The sequence below is a fragment of the Poecilia reticulata genome, linkage group LG7 (assembly GCF_000633615.1).
Source record: "Poecilia reticulata strain Guanapo linkage group LG7, Guppy_female_1.0+MT, whole genome shotgun sequence".
Taxonomy (NCBI): domain Eukaryota; kingdom Metazoa; phylum Chordata; class Actinopteri; order Cyprinodontiformes; family Poeciliidae; genus Poecilia; species Poecilia reticulata.
The window spans coordinates 21,874,512-21,894,499 of record NC_024337.1 but is presented as its reverse complement, the minus strand read 5'-3'; the positions used below and the strand labels follow the sequence as shown (position 1 = coordinate 21,894,499).

At 38.2% G+C, this 19,988-nt stretch overlaps 1 protein-coding gene across 2 annotated transcripts in view; it reads right to left on the bottom strand.

Annotated features, from left to right (window-relative positions):
* Positions 1–19,975, bottom strand: part of ift122 (intraflagellar transport 122 homolog (Chlamydomonas)) — a 26,844-nt gene extending 6,869 nt beyond the window's left edge. The window contains exons 1-20 of one of the 2 annotated variants that reach the window (XM_008414053.2): positions 19,841–19,975; positions 18,583–18,649; positions 18,414–18,498; positions 18,249–18,327; positions 17,263–17,339; positions 17,078–17,144; positions 16,843–16,989; positions 16,053–16,131; positions 14,174–14,365; positions 13,681–13,819; positions 12,524–12,717; positions 11,539–11,676; positions 9,718–9,882; positions 9,287–9,484; positions 7,964–8,104; positions 7,131–7,184; positions 6,086–6,247; positions 4,427–4,593; positions 3,827–3,998; positions 2,154–2,256 (exon numbers count right to left, since the gene is read on the bottom strand). In XM_008414053.2, the coding sequence (XP_008412275.1) occupies positions 2,154–2,256; positions 3,827–3,998; positions 4,427–4,593; positions 6,086–6,247; positions 7,131–7,184; positions 7,964–8,104; positions 9,287–9,484; positions 9,718–9,882; positions 11,539–11,676; positions 12,524–12,717; positions 13,681–13,819; positions 14,174–14,365; positions 16,053–16,131; positions 16,843–16,989; positions 17,078–17,144; positions 17,263–17,339; positions 18,249–18,327; positions 18,414–18,498; positions 18,583–18,649; positions 19,841–19,881 (2,467 nt within the window). In that variant the 5' untranslated portion in view covers positions 19,882–19,975. The remainder of the gene's footprint in view (positions 1–2,153; positions 2,257–3,826; positions 3,999–4,426; positions 4,594–6,085; positions 6,248–7,130; positions 7,185–7,963; positions 8,105–9,286; positions 9,485–9,717; positions 9,883–11,538; positions 11,677–12,523; positions 12,718–13,680; positions 13,820–14,173; positions 14,366–16,052; positions 16,132–16,842; positions 16,990–17,077; positions 17,145–17,262; positions 17,340–18,248; positions 18,328–18,413; positions 18,499–18,582; positions 18,650–19,840) is intronic. The other variant, XM_008414056.2, reaches the window with a different exon arrangement.
* Between the last annotated feature and the right edge of the window lie 13 nt (positions 19,976–19,988).

Sequence of the window (19,988 nt, the reverse complement as noted above, 5' to 3'; positions counted from 1 at the left end):
ATATATAGTATGTAGTAATACAGATAAAATCTACTGTTAAACAAACCTGAACAGAAACTCCTAACTGCCAGATAATGTGGTTAACTTTCGACTCACGTCTGCATGTTAATACTGATTCTGGCCAATTCAGAATATGTATTTAAAAATAGAATACAATAAGCTATATGAAACGCTTTCAAAGTATTTTTCCTCCCGCCACCTTAACTCTGAGATTTCCAAAAGGTTGCAAACAATGTCATCATCCTGCTGGCAGAAAGAGGTTGAAAGCTAAAAAAAGATGAGAACCCATTTTGTTATTTTATTAACTTCTTACATCTCTGAGCTTCCGCTGTCTTGTTTTCAGACACCTTTTTGGCAGAACAAACAGCTAACTTCGAATCTCCTTCTCTCGGTATTGACATCCACACGGAAAAGTGTTGTTGTGGGTGCAACCTGGTACCCCTTACATTATCTGCAACCATAGATTTGGTAAAACTGGATTTTTGTTGGTCAGCAGTCAGAACAAATTTAGGTGACAACTGGGCAATTCCAATCAACAGCAGGATAGTGCAAGAAATCACAAATTTAACAAACTACTTGGAGTAGGACAAGTCTTAGTTAAGTATTTGAGGGTTATGCATTCAGTATCTCAATGCCAGAAATGATTATGCTTTTTGTTCATTGCAGGTAAAGATGCTTAAAGGAGGGCAATCAAATCATTAAGAAGCTACATCAAGATTGTTTCACCGTCAAAACAGCATTAGTAACCATAAATCATCTCAAAAAAACATAAGATGTTGTTAAGGTGGAAATAATGAGTCCAATTGTTTTTTTCAGCATCTAGATAGACTAGTGGCTATCTAGGTTCTGTGTTTGCTGCTAAGTGTAAGTTATATATTTAGTTTAAGTACTGTATTTTTTTTAACTTAAAATAACCCACAGGGTCTTCACGATATTCATTGATACCTTCGTTTCATGTGTTTTCCTAACATCCTACACCCATTTCTTGGTCCATCTCTACAAAATCCTTCAAAGTAAAGTTTTGGGGGAACTGCATTTTTTGCAGCACTCAAGTAACTATCCTTTAATATCACCATCTCCTTAGCCTGCTTTGCTGTTGTCCAGCATCCTAAACATCTTTTTTAAAAATTCATTTGGATTGGGGCTCTTATTTGAGGCATTTTTGAGCTTTGGAAACCCATCTCTACTCCTCTAAAATGGCAGCATCGTTTCCCATTCAAAGAATTAGAAATGATGACACTTAATAAGCGCAGGAATTTCTAACAGCATCCAAATAAGAAAAGTATTTTTCTGTGTAGAAAAATAGCTCATTAGATAATTTGTCAGACTCAAGAAAGACATTGTGACAAGACCAGACAATCTTGGGCATATTAATTCATTCAACTATTCAAAAATGGAAATAAAAAAAACACACAAAGTTGTATTTTGTGTGCTGCTACTGTGGAGACAATAACCGCTCATTATTTCATTTTGGAGCTCAATTGTTATCCATAAAAAGCCACAAAAACAACAACTAAAGCACTTTAGCATTTAAGCCATGATAACCATTTCTGAGATTGTCACAGAGAAACACCAGTGCACTGAGTATGAGACTAGCCAGAAACTGAGACATCACAATCACTGGTAACACAATACTGCCTCGACAGCTCCCTAAAATGCACACAATTACCTAAACGCCTGCCTATAAGCAAGCCCAAACACAATCAGTCATAAATCCCACATAGAGGCGAGCAGAAGAAGATTATGTAGGAGAGGAAATATGCCTGCTGAGATTATAATTATAAATCTATGAGCTGATTATGACTATGGTTAGAGTTGGTAATCATCATCAGAGCCGCTTGTAGCACTGGTGATTAGAGGCAAGCATGCGTGTCACTCACTGAACAGGCAGCCGAGCCGTGTCCTGCTCTGCTCTGGCAAAGAGGATCATGTTTTACGGGGGATATGGAAAATCTTGAGGAAGTTGAGAAAAAAAAAAGTCTGTGTCCAAACCCAGCAGGTTTTATCACTTCCATATGTAGACCAACTTAAAGTATGCTCTATATGTTCGCAGAAACATGTTCCTGGAGGCATGGGTTTTTAAAAAGACGATAATACATGCGTCGTATTCCAGAAACAAATCGACTGAGCAAAGGTGAGGCTGGAGCTCTGACCTTTCTGTGCCTCCTCGAAGCGATCATTTTCAGCCAACCACTGGGCGTAAGGCACAAAGACGTCATATTTGAACTGCGGGTGCTTCTCCACCAGCAAGAAGGCCTGGAAGATTGACAGTTGAGAGGACAAAGGAAACATTATAGTTAATAGAGCATCGGTGTTCAGTTAGTTGGTACAAGATAGAAAACGTGGTTAAATGGCCCGGGGCAGGTAGAGGTCCAGCTGTAACTCATTAGGGAAAAACAAATTAACTGTACATTTTTTTCAAGTCACAACATTTCTACAACATTATTAATTAACTGAAGACAAAGAGGAATGTACAAGCGAAACCGGCTTCACACTCGGTTACAACTACAACCGCATCGCTGTTTGAATGACAGGAAATAAAGAGTTGCTGTGGGGCCCTGTGAGCAAAAATTTGCCTTACAAAGTGACTAATTAAGCTCGATGTCCTGTGGCATAACGAGAGCCAAGAAACACACATCGCTCACACTCTTTGGTGTGAGCGAAAAGTTTTGAGTGGGGTCTCTGAGTCATTTAAAAATACTTTGCTTGAGAGAAAAATGGCATCCATATGACGTAGCCAAGTTTGTGTTGGGGTCTGGCTCCCTGGGAGAAGCACATAAAACCAAAGTGTTCCCTAAACCTCTGGCACCCTCCTCATGTTTTCTCCTTTCTCGCTCTCTGAGGATTAAGAAGTACTCCGAGAACCATGTCTTTGAGATTTGATGTTCTGCTTTTGGCTCTAGCGATTCCAAATGCAAATCATCCATATGCATCTCTGCACTGCCTTTAATTTGATTACAGCTGCAGATGGATTAAAGAAATGCAGTATTTCCTTTTCCTACGAGCGGCATGATCTGCTGTGACGCAGGAGCGTGATTGAAAGTTGTGTAAAGTTTCAAGCTGATGCAGCATTTTGTTTTGAACTTCTCACAGGCTCATCACAATGTGGGCACGGATTCAGAGAAATCAGCATCTTGATGATCGGCTCTGGAGGGTCTGTGGTTTCATTTGTCAGTAAATGAGGAGATCAGACAGACATGTCTTCTTGTTTGCATTCAGCCATGGTTACTCTGTTATTCTGACAAACTATTTGTTGGAGTTCCCTGCCAAACTAAACAAGCCATAAAATACAGTTTACTCTGTGGCTCATGAAGCACTTTATTAACAACGGTTTCATGTTACTGTATTTGGGGGGGGAGGGGGGGTGTTAAGAAACATTTTTCCTGCCAAATATGCTATATTTTTCAGACTTGAATGTGTATAGTTCTCAGGTCATTTTCATTTCTATTTTCAAATAATAAGTTCAGTCAAAATTCTCTTAGACTTCATAAAAAATACAAGTAGAACCAATGAGAATATACATATACAGCATGTATGGATGGATGGAATAGACCAAGAAAAAAAAACTGAATGATTATGATAACATGTGCATCATACTTTCAAATCAATAGTAGCAAAGTGCACTTATTTTTTTATTTCTGAGCAACCAATTTTTTTTCAATTCACATATTTACTATGTATGTGATGAGAAAGGGAATAAACCTGGGAAAAAAAATCTATTTCCCTATTCTTTCCCCCAGTAAATAATTCAATCAAACTGACAACTCTCTCAAGACTTTTCTGTACACGGCGAGTCATCCTGATGAGCTGAATAAGTGTCTCAGACCTCTTCCCAGTGTCTCGTGTCCACGTGCAGCTGCACCAAAGCCTTCAAGTCCCCCATCTTGGAGTAAGTCTCTGAGGCATAGCCATGGTGCCTCAGCTTCTTAAAGTGCATCGCACACTTCGCCAGCGGTTCACGCTCGGCCTTGTCTAGCCTGCGGGCGATGTCGATCAGCCTACACGAGAAGAGGGGAATAGGTACACAGATAGGGTGAGTGAAGGTAAACCATCAGCTTGCCGCCTGCTACATCATGCTCATGACCCCGGAACGAATTTTAATCAGTCAGGGTCCGAACCTGAATCTGATTCAGGTTAAAGAGCTCTGACTGTGCTGAGCCCCTCTGATCCACCTGTAGCACCGTAGGAGGATCGCGACAACACGTGCGTAGCGTGTCAGATGGAGGCAGCAGGACGACTGAAGCAGCCACCGCTTAACTATTTGTCTACACAGAGAAGTGAGTGTAACTCTAGCTAGAGTTAGACTAATGATAAAAAATAGGTATTTTTTTTCCTACAAAAAAAATAAACAAACAAATAAATATATGTGTACTAATAACATAAAGATGTCAGGGGAAAAATATCTCCTAAAGTGAAAGGCACTTACATGTCTGCCCAGCCGTGTTCTCCAATAATATCTATAGCTTTCGCGTGTTCTCCTGCCGACAGGTACATTTCAGCTGCAGCTCGTGGCTCCTTGCTGCATTTAGCCCAATCTGCCTGCTTCGTTATTAGTAACTTTGAGCTCTGTGGGTCTGTAGCACCAACAAACTCCTGCAAAGAGAGAAATCAAATTACTTAAGTAACACGGAAATGCATTGTGATCATTGCTAAATATTGTGAAAACAGTTAAACATATTAAATTTGCTTCCTTAAAATGAATTGTGTCTTTAAAAAAAAAAAGAAATATATTAATAGCACTGATCAGAAAAAGCAATGTGAACTAATCTACATAAACTATTTTTTTGTGTTTTGTTTTTTAATAATTACAACAGAAGGCAGTGGCAGCATCCTGCTATGGGGATGCTACTCATCAGCAAGGGGCCAGGAGGCTGGTAAACATTATTGGAACGGAGCATGCAACTAAATATAAGCAATGCTGTATGAAAACTTGTTATATGCTGCAAAATATTTAAGACTGAGGTAGACACTCAACTTCCAGCAGAGGCTACACAGGGCTGCAACGAAATTACATTTAAAATTCAAATTCAAACATACTTTGATTTTATTTGTGTCTTAGTTCAGACTAGTCAAAGTCCAGACTGGCAAAGTACTCTGTGAAGAAGAGTAGTGGTTCTACAAAGCTTTAACTTGTGGAAGGGAACACATATAACAGACTTATCACATTTTCATTTGTAAAGAAAACTTTCCCTCCACTTCACAATCATGCAGTGCTTTGTGTTGGTTTAGCATTTAAAATTCTTGTAAACTACATTAACTTTGAAGATATAAAGTACCAAAAAATAACACGGTTCACTGGGCATAATTCTACATACAATTTCTATCAACCTAAGCCAGACATGATCTTTTTTCCATTGGAAAATAATGTCACTTTCAGTATCTAAATAGTAATCTTTAGAGAGAGCAAAAAAACCCTGCTCAGACTAAACCAGCTAAACCATTCAGGCTGTAAAGGTCTGAGGCAGGAGGAAGAGAATCGGACAAACATCAGGCAGCTCCTCGGTCTTTCCCTCCGGTGTCCTTCCTACCTAAAACAAACAGGCTGCGCAGCCAGATGGCCACACGGTCACAAAAATATACAGCTGCCACATCGCACAGATACAATCTGATACACATACGCATGCAGAAATATACATGAATAAGTCATAGCTGTGTCATCTTCCTCGGAACTAAAATGTAATACCTAGGTTAAAAAACTCTTCCACAGGAGCTTCAAAAACAGAACATATATATTCAGTTTGCATCTACATTTATATGTAGTTTAAATGACTATTTAGAAGAGCCATCCTTGTGCTGTTCCAAAGTATTTGTGTAAAAGTGTGGCATGAGTGCAATGATCAGATGATGTATGATGTGATTCCGGTGATGTATGAGGAGATGAAAGACAGACGGCTAAAGGGGCCTGTCTGAACACGGCACAGGGCCCCAACTTGGCATTTCTCCACATAATAAAGAAAAGCCACATGTTCTCAACTCATACAGCTCGCAGTACCTCACAGGGTTTTTTTTTTGTGTTTGTTTGTATTTGTAAAAAGCTGAGTTGCATGCAATATGCTGCGACTTTGTCAGTAAACGCTTCAATCACCTTGGCGTACTCGAACATGCGCAGGTCGGTGTACATGCTCAGGGCTTTGGATTCATGGCCGGCGCGTTTGTAGAGTTTAGCTGCCTCGCGGAATTTCCCCTGGAAGGCATAGACGTCTGCCAGGAAGAGCTCATTGTCGTTCTCGCCCCGCTTCTTCCTCTCCTGCAAATCAGTCAGCGTTAACTGTGCGTGGACAAACAGTCAACTGCATGTACACACATCTCCACAACAGCAGCTAGAAGTACAGAAATATTCACACCGCTCCATTTTTATTTTCTTTTTCACATTTTGTGTCACAGTCTCAAGCTAGCATTAATCCAGCTGCTAAATAAAGGCCTTAGAACTTTGTTAGACGACATAAACAAACAAACAACATCATTAAGATCAAGGAAGCACAGCAGGAATAAAGTGAAGAAGCTTAAAGCAGGCTTTGAACGTCTCATAAGCCGTGCAGGGGACACAGCAAACATCTGGTGGAGGATGCTCATGAGAGTAAATTGTAACTTTTAGCCCTGCATGCAAATGATTAGCCCTGCATGTATCGTGGAAAAACTGCACAGCACATCACTATGAACAACCCATTCTCGCAATTAAATATGGTGCGATTGGGCAGTGTTACTAAGGGTGACACAGCCCATCATGCTTTGGGCTGTTTTCCTCCGGAAGGGACATAGAAGCTGGTCAGAATTAATGAGAGGTTGGATCAACTTAATCACAGGACAATGTTGAAACATCTGAGAATGGAGAGGAAATTCCAGCAGGACAGTGACTATAAAAAGAGCTACAAAGGAATGATTTAGATCAAGGCACATGATCTCCGTGTGTTAGAATGGCCTAATCAAAGGCTAGACAATGATTTTGTGGAGAACACAAAAAAGTGAGCTTCATGGAAACTCTCCAGCCAATCTGACTGAACTCGAGTTGCTTTTTAAATAAAAAATGATTTTCTAAATCCTTTCTAAATCAAGACAAAGATGAGAAGGACATTGACGTATATGACTTATGTATGATTTTTTTTTTCTTTCCTCTGATAAACAGACATTACCTCAATGCTGCTGATCAGCTCCAGGTAGCGCAAGTCTCTTATTCTAATAAAGGCCTGAGAATGAAAAAACAGTGTGATTAAATTAATTTTTTCTTATAATCAGATTAATTCAGTTTGCATCACTAGCTTCAGCGTCTTCAAAAGCCCTCTTGAGAGTAATTAACCTCCTGAGCTACAGACTATTTTCTAAATTCCTCACCTGAGAAACCTTCTGACATTCAGCCTAAAACAGTTCAACAACTTAACTAAACGACTTGGGTTTTATGGAACAAAAGAAAATCTTGGCATTATTTGAAATGAAGCAAATCTACTTATCATTAAGCACTGGCAACAAACAAAACCTCATGCCAAAAAAAAAGAACACTTTAATTTTGTTTTCATTTCAAACAAAGCTGTAAATTATAACCGTGGTATAATAACAATAAGTATAAATGTCGTGATGTGATTTAAGGATATCCTCGTCTGTTGCAAATGAAGTATAACAAACACACAAAAAAATATCTGTTCTAATTAAACAAAAATACGTGAAATGCTTTGAGATTTTTATTTAGTTTTTTTTTTTAAACAGTGATGGATGTGTATTTCTACCAAATACAAACCAAAATGAACACGAGAAGCAAGAAATTTAAAACACCGTTCCACTGTTTATTTTGCTCCTTGGAAAAAGTCCAAAGATCTGTTTCCATGTTTCAGAGATAAACCCCATTGAGAAAGGCTGTGCATGAATGTCTGCTATTGTTTGTTTTTTGTTTTTTTTTCTCGCTGATTCAACTAAATGTACCAGTCTTGTGCGTGATAATGACACATTTCTTAAACTGGTGTGTCTGACTCACCTTCTTGGCGGTTTCAAAGTCAAGTCCCTCCAGAGCTTCTGTGGCTAAATCCCTCCAGTCACTGTCTGTCACACCGAGACAGGCGATCTGATAAGCTTCCTTAAACATCTTCTTCTCTAGGTATTGGTACATGGGTGCTGACTGGGCAGAGAAAATGTAGCGGTCTCAGAGAGTTTTACATTTTTCCATCTTACAAATAACAATCTTCAACTTTTTTTTATTGATATTTTATGATTCAGACCAACACAAAGTAGAACTGAAGTGGAAGGTAGAGGAATAAATGTAACGGTATCAGAGAGTTTTACATTTTGTCATGCTACAAATAACAGCCTTCAACTTTTTCTGTTAATATTTATGTCTTTTTATTGATATTTTATGCTTTAGACTAACAAAAAGTAGAACAATATACTCAAGTGGAAGGTAAAGGATCTATGAGGCAGTTTTACGCATTCTTTATAAGTAAAAATCTGAATTTGTATTGATCCCCCTTTACTTTGATAACCCTAACTAAAGAGGAGAGCAACTAATTACAATCATAAATCACATAATTAGTAGATAGCAACTACTGTGTGTAATTTAATCAAAGTATAAATTCAACTGTTCTGTGAAGTGGCAAAGATTTTCATAATAACTCTGGAAGATATGTGAAGATGCACACTTTATATGTCAGAATCTTGTATAATTTATAGTTAGCTTAATTCATGACCAAACATAAATTATGCACTCTCTAGATTTTTCTATCTTAGAGGTCAGACTGCAAGAGATTCACTTTCATGTTGAACAAAGATCCTCAACATTCACCCAGAGCTACAATGGCAGAGTCAAAGTCTAGACTCTAACCCAATAAGAAGTCAGTGGCAAGATTTGAAAATTGTTGTTAACAGAGGCTTCTTGTCAAATCTGATTGAGTCTTTTCTGCAAAAAAAGATGGTCAAAACACCAATCTAAATGCTGGTAGAGACAAACTCTAAAAAAAGTTGTACTGAATTATAGAGTATTAACTCAGATGGGCCGAACACCATACAGAGCAGGCCACCATATTCAAGTTCTTCAAGACAAGTTATATGAAAGTATCATAACTATATATGTTCACCTTATTGGGTTGGTCTAACACACAAAATCTCAATAAGAAAATCTGAAGCTTGAGGACACAATGTGAGAAAATGTGTAAACATTGCAAAGCAGTAAAATATTTCTTCTAAAACAAATAACCTTCAGGACATTTTGACCACCATCTCAAGGTTGTGCTATAAAACTCTTTGTTACTGCAGGGGAAACCGTCACTATATCTAGATTAAAACAAGCCAACAAAATACAACCCACCTGAGGCACCTCGACCGCAGACATGGAATAGACGTGGAGACAAAATATTTTCGAGCCGTTGTAGCCGACCATAAAGCCCTGCATTTTCTGCTGGTGCACAGGGAAGTTGCTCGCCTTGATGTTCAGGTAGCCGTTCCCAGAGAAGCACAGCATGTCCTCACACTGGGTGTTCCAGGCAACACTGTTAGCATTAGGCTCCTACAGAGAAAATATGACAGGATATGAGAAAGTCAAGGTGTAGAGGCCACTGACAAACAAAGAAGAGCCAGAAAGACATACTTCAAAATTAAAGTCTCCCTGCGCTGCTTGCAAAAACTTAACATGCATCCATGTTTTGTTTTTTTTTCAGACAGGCTGATTTTGCGTAGTCCGTTCAGAAACCTTTCGATTTGCTGTCCTTGAGATGTTTTTCCGTACTGCTTTTGACAAACCTGAAAAAGTAGCTCTTTGCTTTTGATGTCGTAGACGAGGAGGGTGTTACGTTCATCCACCACAGCCAGCTTTTTGCGGGACGCGCTCATGTCCAGGCAGCGCACTGACAACGACAGCTTCAGCAGCGTTATTGGAAAGGGGTTGTCGATAAATATCTTCAAGATCTACATCACAAAATCAGAACAAAAAAAAATCTGAGCAGATGAAATGCTTGCTGTGATTCACAGGGACTTGCAACCTGTGGTCTGGAAGGTCTTTGGGCCTTTCACAGTAGCTCTTAATAACTGCTTATAAGTGATATCTATGTCATGATAGCAATAGCTGTACTAATAAATACAGGTTTTAGTTGTTTTTCCATTTTTTTAATGAAATAATTGTATTAAATGTTCACATGAGAACAACACAAAAAGTCTCAATAATGAGTTTTAGAACAATATTTCTTGTCATTAGTGATTTTGTATTTTACATAATTTTCCACAAATATCAACATCCCATAGAATAAATAGTATTCATTCTCTTTTTTTCTTTATTTCAAAAGATAAAAATAGTAATAAAAAGGTGGTTCTTTAAAAAATGGCAATATATTTCCTATTTTAGATTTTTATGAAAAATCGCAGGTGTTGTTTTTTTTAAATGTCACATAAAATTTCAGCCTCTAAACACATTTTATTTAGCTGGACTGAATAAAACATCCAGCAGCCAAAAAAATGACTTTTTGGTGGGTAACAGTTGCAGTGTCCTTTGATATGAGAGCAAACTGGGAGAAAAAGCAGTTTAATATTTTTTACAAATAAAGATCTGAAAGTGTGTAGTGTTTTGTATTCAATCCCCTCCAGTCTGACATCCTTAAATAAAATCAAGTATTTTTAGTATTTCCCTTAGAAATCGCCTATTAATAGAAGATGCAAGAAATTCCCTCTACAGCTTCCCACAAGTCATGGAGAAAACACAACAAGCATGTGGAAGAAGGCTTTCCAATTAAATGGGATCAAAGACCTTCACATGACACTGAACACAGTTTAACTATGGTGAAATATGGCAGTGATATTGTTCAGAAGGACAAGTAAGCTTATCAAAGTTGATAGGATGCATCATTTTAATTCAATTCCTTTTTATAGCTGCAGATTCACAACAACCATCTTTACATTTTACGAGACAAAACGTTTCAGTTTCTCAAAAAAACGTTAAAATGATCCCGTAAAATGGGACAGCAAATTACACGGAGCGTAGATCTGCGTCTATGGCAATGCTTACTTTGTAACATTTTTGCTTTTTGCTGTTCCTGACCAAATCTGAATAAATTGAAACTTCAGACCGGCATTCAACTAAGATTCTGTGACAAAAGAAAAAAGAAAAACAGATGTTCACACATGCTCTCTCTTCAAACTGACTGAGTTTGAGTTATTTTTGCAAAGATAAAAAGGCAGAAATTTCAGTTTTTCTACATGTGTGAAGATGGAATAGACATACACCTAAAGACTGCAGCTGCTACAGCACCAAAATGGCTATTAAGTGTTGCGTGAGAGGCGCTAAATACAAATGCATAACACATTCAGACTTTCATTTATAAAAAAAAAAAACTTCAAAAATGTTCCTCCTTCATAATTATGGACTGGTCTATGTTCATCTATCACATAAAATCCCAATAAAAAAAATAAAAAAACATTGAAGTTTGCTGTTGTACCAAAAGCAAAGCTGCACAGATATTTTGCAAAACATTGTAAATTTTGCATTTCTCCAAATTCCTAGAGAATTGACATAAGGGAATGGTTACCATTTCAGACTTCCTGTAGGAGAATACATTGTCTTTAAGTACTCACAGCTCCATTTTTTAACCCCACAAGTAGACCCTCTTTGCATGGCGGGCCACCAATCACTTTGATGTAACGAATCATAGATTCCATCACCCATTCTTTTTCCTTGACACCAGCAAAAGACAGGCACTGGAGCCTTTTCTCCTGTGCAGAGCATAACAAGTAACATGAAACCACAATCACATAGAGTCCTGACTAAAAGATTCATTATGGCAAAATTGTGGTTTTAGCTCAATCATTTCATGGGCTATTAATCATAGCAAAACAAACTCATATAAGTCCAATAAATTGCAGCATGTTGTTCTTTTAAACACGGCAAAGGGTGTTTCAATGTCAGAAAGCAATTCTACAAAGATAAACAATGATATAATCTACCAGAAGCATGCACAGCCCATATATAAGGAATACGATCTGTCTGGGGCATGAAACACAAGCAAGTCCAATAGAGAGATCTAAAGCACCCCTGTCACACAAAGACAAATTTAAAAGGAAATAACCTCAGCGCTGTTCCTCAGCCCCACCAGACGCTGTCAAACACAGACGAAAAGCAGAGGACCCCCCAAAACAAAAAAGATAACCCTTCCAATCCATTCAAACTGTCTTTTTTTATCCATCCAGTTTGAATAGGGTTGCAAAAGGGGGAGAGGCGCGTGCTGCCCATGTAGTTGGGAACACGCGTACAGCTGGGGTCTCGTGCGAGCTCGGCAGAAACATGTGGAGAAGCAGCGATTCAATTCCTGGGTTGCGTAGGTTTGGAGTAAATGGTTTAACACTAATTCATTCTGACCTCATCATCTTAATGGCGTCCTAATGTTTGTACAGCTACGAGGGTCAAAAGGATTTAGCAGAGAAACTAAAGAAGGAAATGTTTCATTATGAAAGAAGAAAAATACAAAACAGGTGGGTCAAAAGCAAGTTTAATAAAATCATTCGATGGGTTTTGCTGAGTTTTTAATGAATTTGAGAAAAAAAAAAAAGGACGACTCCAGACCTGACAGAGAATGACGTGCTGGGAGCAGACCACCAGCAGGTTGCACTCAAACTTTTTGCAGATTTTGTCAGTAATGCGGTATTCCATGGTGGATAAGTCGTCTGTACAAATGTTGATCTTCTCGGGTAGCTGAATGGCCAGGCGGTTTCTGTAGATGGCGATTTTCTTTACCAGCTCATGGCACTTGATTCTCACTAGGAAACATGAGAAAGTGGGGAGAGGACATTTTCAAAAGATAATATAGAAATAGCGGTAACACTTTATTTGAAGGGGGTTGAATAAGACTGTCATGACACTGTCATAAACATGACATAACACCTGTCATGAACATGAATAAGCCTTCATAAATATGTATGGCTGTTGTCATAAAGCGTCATTCAGTAAATTATGATACTTTTAATACAAAGTTGACATTATTCAAAATGTCTTTGTTATGACAACTTGACATTAACCAATAAATCATTACTGTTTAAACTTTACCTTTAATAACGTAAAGTTACCTAATTTTTAAAGTGCAATCAGTAATACTTTTATAACAAATTTATATCAAAACAGAAACATTTTTCATACGTTCTGGTTTTCATACAGAATGTTTCCGTTAAGAAAGCGTTCTGTATAAAAACCAAAACAACAACCTTTAAAAAAAAAAAAACTGCATTCCTATAAGCTTTCTTGACTCTGGATTTTGAGAATTTTGTCCTTTATAAACAGAAAATGTCACTAGACTTCTTGTTACACTTTAATTATGGCTCCTTCTACTATGGAGGAAGATGGATGGATGGGAAAGTATGAAAAAACAAATATTTTTTATGTTCTTACTTTTTTTCCAATAGACTGATTTTTAAGATGTAAAAATCTTAAAAAGACAAAAAAAATCAGATTCGGAACTTTTCCAGACTCTGTTGGAACCCAGCCAGACTTAAGAAAGGTCTTGTGCTGGTAATTACCTTCAGTTCAATTAAAAACTATTTTATTCAAATGGAATGGCAATAATCTCCAAAGAAAGTCTAGTAATGCAGTGAAAGTGTAATTCCATCTCTACACAACTGATTCAGGTCAATGTGACGCTAAAAGACACACGACCCATTATTTACTAAGGCATCATAACACCCCTTCAGTCATAAACTAAGCTGCATGATGCACGTGCAAAGTTTTACGGTTCTGCTCAGTGATGAGGTCCTGCACGATGACATTGGTCATGTTGTCTCTATAGGCGTAGAGGTCTTTGTAGAGGCCGTGAACTGTGGTGAAGTTAAGTTGGTAGCAATAGATGGTCCCATCCTGGCAGCCGCACACCTAGATAAGAGACAACAATGTAGCAGTACATCCTATTAACACCTCTAAGAAAAGACTGAGGGAGTGGGAAAATGTTCCTGTTGTTAAAGCCTCTATACTGCCGAGCTGCGAGAATCTGCCAGGAACCAATTCTCTCCTGTGTGCCTCATCACTTTCAGTTAAATATAGTGAGAGGAAAAGCTGTAAAAGAGTGACTGTAAAATGAAATAGCTTGTGTATCTGTGTAGCTAAAAAATGTGCTATCACAACAGGGGAAAAAAATGTATCGCTTTCTCTGCGACATGCATTCCTGCTCAGGGGCACAGAAAGGTGAGGTCTCGTTGAGATATATGGAACAATGTGACGTGGACCCACCACGTAGTTGGAGTCGGGCTTAACTCGGCATGTCCACACCCATGCTTTATGCTCTCCAATGGTTCCTAACCGCACGCCATCTTTAGTATAGAGGGACACCTGTTTGTCAGAGCCACCCATCACAATGTACTCGCCCTTGGAGAAGTAGCTGATGCAACAAGGGTCGTAGTTTAGAGTTCTCTCTTTTAAAACCTAAGGACGACAAAGAGAGAAGAGCACATTAAAAACAGGAATAAAACAAGCATGTCTTGTGTTTATTGCTCAGGGGCCTGAGCCAGCACTTCCTACTGTCTGGGCCGGCACACTTCAAAGTCCTCACTACATTCAACTATCCCTTTGAATCTGATGAAAAGAAAGACAAAAAAAAAAAAAAAAGAAAAAGAGAGCGTCTGTGGTTAAAAAAGCCTCTATTGTATTAGAGTTCAAAGTCCATTTGTGCAGCATCATATCAGGTCTCTCCATTCTATCCATCTGCTTTTTCTCACTGAGCGGAAAAAGGGGGACTCCCTGACAACTGCTGCTTATTTTCTTTCTTTGTGAGCGATCCCTGGTGTTGTAATCAAAACAGAATGTTCATTTAAACTGATAAATAGGGAGATGACAATGGAAAAAGCCTCAGATATACCAGAGAGAAATGAACAGTGCAGATTTGTCTATAATTACAATATTGCCCACAGGGAATTGAAGAGGAAGCAGTGATTATGAGTAGGCCAATAAAGCATAGCAGGAAGGATCACGTCCCGTGTATTGTCATGGTTTCAACAGACCCCTACAATCAGAATAGAGCTGATTCTAAACTCAGTTAAGGATATTCTGTGGGGTTTAGGGTTGTGCCAATTTATCTGCACACTGATTCATCAGCCCCGATTTCCTCAATTTTGGGAGATTGGCGATCGGCAGATACTTACGTGTGAAGCCGATCTCATCCACTAATCTTATCTACCTCAACTAAAGTCTACTGTCCTCTTTTTGGCCTGCTGTGAGAGAGGTTTGACTGACCACCACACACACCCATCAGGTCATGTCTGCACGTTTTCAGTTAACAATAGTCACCTCACTGTTGCCAACTCAATGTGGTGCAACTGCTATATCTAGTAACATGTCAGGCAAAAAAATTTATTGGCCAAAATCGGAATTGGAAAGCTAGGCTTTTTAAAGATTGATCAACTGCGATCGGCCAGAAAACTGCAATTGGTGCACCCCTACTAGGATTACACCTACAATGTTTAAAAAAGTCAACTGTTATTTCTGGTAAGATACAGACTACCTGGTGTCCTGTAAAGATAGAATATTAAATCCATTTGAATTTATACCATGTACAGGCGCATCTAAATTTATTAGACTTTATAGAAAAATTTACTTAGTTCACTCAGTTTCACAAAACTGAAACTAAGATTACATACTGAGGGATTTTAAGTTTGTCTTTTTGCTACTATTGATTGTAATGGTTTACAGCCAAACACAGTATGTCAGAATATCAAGAAATCCCATTAAACCAATAAAAATGGAAAATAACCATAAAAATCCTCTGCAATGAGGATGAGCCTCAAAATGCCAATCCTAATTAAGCTGGCTGTAGCCAACGATTTTAATGGAGAGCTGAGTAACAGGAAGTAGTGTATACAAGGTGTACAAGCAAAAATAACCAGAGAATTGAGAGGACTGTGAAGCAAACCCCTTCAAGAGTTTGGCTGAAAATATGTTGCATTCATCCTGCTGTCAATATTTATGCTGATTAAAATGACTTCACTATATGTAGTTACTAGCGTTGGTATTATTTGGTACGCCACGCATATTTCAATATCTTAAAATTTAAGTGGGAAATGTGAGGTATTGAGCTGTATTCGGGAAGAGAATATTTATAGCAACAATTACTGACGTTCACCTGTTTCCCACTGAGCTGGTAGAAGGAGAGTTTCTGACCCCAGTCTGCCACAGCCAGTGTGTCGTGCTCATCCCTGTGAAGCAAAAACAGCTTAGCCATTGGTGCTGATAAGCATAGCCTTTTGAGCTGATAGCGGCTTTGGTTGGTTAAGTAATGACAACACTGAAAACCACAGAGGCCAATTTTCATTTTAAAGGTTTCCCCTGTAAGTGACAAGCAGGCATCGGGAAAGCTTTGTTATATTTCATCCTAATCACATTTGTACTTACAAAGAACTATATGACATGGTAAGCAGATGTACCAATTCATCCTGTCAAATGTGTTGCCGTCTGGTTCCAAGGAAACTAAATCCCTTACAGCTTAAAACACAACTTCTTCCCAGAAACACCTCATGCTCATTTTTAAACAAACTACTATACTTTATGGACTGTTTCATTGACGATACATCTGCTGCATTTCATCGCTGACACTTAACACTAACTTTGCACATTATTTTTGTATTGCTTTATTTTTCTCCTACGAACCCAGTCAGAGAAGGGCTCCTGATTTTGGCAAGAGGGGGAAGCAGAGAACAGAGACTTTCTCAATAAGCATCATAATCTCCCTCACGGTTCAACTACTCTAATGTCAACTACTGCCACCTGCTGGCCTCGCTTAAAATACGCAATTTACAGTCAATAAATCCACAGTGCTAACAACACGGACTACACAGGATGGATGAAATTAAAAAAAAGAATAAACTTTTCTCATGGATGTTGTGATGCAGTAACTAAGAAACACTAACCTGGATGGATTCCACGCTATTGACCAGATTGGGGATAAAGATCCTCCTGGACGCTCTATCTTGACCTTCTCCTCTCCATTCTTGTTCCGTATGCTCACCACACCATTCATCATGCCGAGGGCGAGGTACTGCCCATCGTTTGTCCACCTGAAGTTTAAATAAACTCCAAGTGAAGCATCAATGTTTTGTACAAAAAGATAAAAAAGTGTTTTATGACAGTCTAGAAACAACTTACCCACAACATGTTATTCTGCTACTCACTTTAGTCTTGTTTACAGATTTTTGTTCAGGGGACCACAGGCCTAAAAAAATGTGAACAGATAATGCTCTCTTTTGTGATTCTTCTTGAGATATCACAAAGATTTACTTCTAATCAACCAATCAATCTCATGCGTAATATGTGATTGACTGGACACTCACCAAAGTCACCAGATGAGCAGGAAGCAAGTTGGTGAGTGATTGGGTTGTAGGCGACACACTGGATTGCATCGTTGTGGCTGCAGATAAGGTCAATAAAAAAAGAAAAGTGAATGGAATGAAAGCACAGTGTACACTAGGATGTAAAAGTAGACAATCATGTCTTATTCGAAAAGAAATGTTCTTCATGAGGGATAGGTGTGATTCATGCTAGGGAGAGAAACAGACAATTATTTCTTGCATTTTCTTTGGATAACACGACCCAGTTTTCAGTTTTGAATGAGTGAACAGAAGCTTGATTCATTATAGGTTATAACGAGGGATGGGAACTGCGCTAAAACAGAAAATTCAGCAGGGTTCGAGTAGTTTTCAGTACAATTGAAATATGGCTTTGGCAAACATTTCTGAAGTGTACAGCTTGATTGTGGGAAGAGATAACACTATTCCAAGGTCCTCTCAAGGCCATGTAGCAATACTTGATCCCGTGGGATGATGGCCATGCATTTAGCGCCACCTGTGGGCTCAAATGTGCAATGGACAGAGATTTTCAACCTTTTGGCCTCTCTAAGGATTTTGTACACTTTCACATTTTTACAGTACTTTATAAAATTATTTTTATCCTGTTGGTTAACCTGGATTTTATCTGGGAATGTCAGAGTGAAGTGAACGCAAATGCGCAACAAATTTTGCAGATTAAGAGTTCTGTCAGCTTATCCAAATCCACATAGTGTTGTTTGTGTTTGCAGTCTGACAAAGTGAGATAGCAGTCATTAAGCTGTTGCCAAACATCTTAGTTTTGCTTTAAAAGATAATACTTAGGTCTTTGGAACACGATCTGTGAATTGTTGGTGCACAAACAAACTGAATGGAAGAGATATTTGTTGGCTTTGTTAAGTCATTAACCTCTATACGACAACATTAAAGACATAAAATAATGCAGTTACTCTTGAAAGCGAAAGAAAACTTATTAGAATAATAAAAGCACTTACGTATATCTTAATATACCCTCCAGTTTAGAAGTCCAAATGATAATGCTTTTGTCTGCAGACCCTGAGGCAAACCTCTTACCTGCACAAAAACACGGTTCCTAATGAGATGAAGGTGAATAAGATAGAGAAAGTCCTAAACATTCAAATAGAAAACCAGCTCAGTACCATCCCTGGCATAGGCCACACAGTACACTGTATCACTGTGTCCTTTTAAAGGCTGAATAATAGTCCCATCTTTGGCATCGCAGACCTGGAAACAGAAACCATAATTTGTTACAGCAATGTATTCTGCAGAGATGTCCCTCGCAAGAAAAAGATAAAAGGTGAGCCTTACCAGCACACGTTGCCCTGCAGCCATTATAATTTGGCTGCCATCTGGCTTGAAAGCGAGGTCATAAACACTGCAGTAGAGAAAATTGTTTGAAATGTTTGTTTTCACAAGATTGATTGGTCGATTAGCAACAATGTGCGGAGTCATTTATCAGTAAAAATCACATATTGCAGTTTTAATGTTGAGGGTGACCCCTAAAAAGCCCTTGAGAATGTTGTTTTATAAGTGTATTTTTCTTATTTTTATCTCGTGCATACAAAGAAGTAACATCAATGTAAACAAAGCTGATAACACGATGCCCTGCAGAGAGATTATAACTATTATACATCCAGAGAAAAATCAGGATGTATAACAGCCATAGGGGAGGGGAGTAACAAATAGTTTACAATATACTGTGATAAAATGCTCCTATGATAAAAATAAAAAAATGAGTCTGCAATAATAAAACTCTAACTGAACATGTTTGCATACCTAAATACCTGGCAGCATTATAGTTGTTTTAGTTGTGTGACATATTTTTCAACTTCCAATTTAAGAAAATGTAATGTTTGATTTTTAAATATTGTAGACCATATGGAATGGCATGGAATAATGTAGAGTTACATTTATAAAACGACAGAAAATGTTGTGATAGCATTTAAAGTCTGTATTGTATTAAGTCCCTAAGCAAACTGTACGCAAAAACATTTAGGTAAAAGATAGACGTAAATGTAAAGTAGAGTTTCCTAAGTCTAAATAAATTGTTAAAACATAGATTGCATTAGAGACAATTTTACAAATCAGTACATCAACAATGTGAAAAGGATCGTGAGTTTTAAAGCTAGAAATTGTTTAAAAAAAACGGAAAGAAGGGATATAAGCTTTTTAAGGTCAGAGGATGAAAACGTTCTCTAGTGTAGCTGCAGTGGTAATAAACCAGTGACAACATTTTTGGGAAAACATTACATGCAAAGAAAAAACGCCTTGACAAAGGAAATATTTCAGTGAGATACTTTGCGAATAAACAAGACCATAAAATCTAGCTAGATCTGTGGCAATAAATAGAGACTTCTAGCAAACTTAACTGCGACAAACTAGACGTTTTCATGCATATTTTTAACGTACATAGTGTCCATCATTTGCCTTCGATAAATAGCTAGATGCTAATGTACGTTAGCTGGCTTCTACTAGTTTACATAGCAACCACCGTTGCTATCCAGTTAGCGTTACATCCTAGTTTCCGACCAGGGCAAAAAACAAACACAAGGTTAGAGTCTCTTACCGATCACGAACTGTCTCTTTCCATTTTTCAATTGGCCTCATTTTCAGCTATAAACCATAAAAAAGACGACCTGATTTTATTTTAAATCAACAAGTTATTGCAGTTCGGGTTTTCCGTTGTCAAGCTCTGCTCGGACTGCGCACGCTCA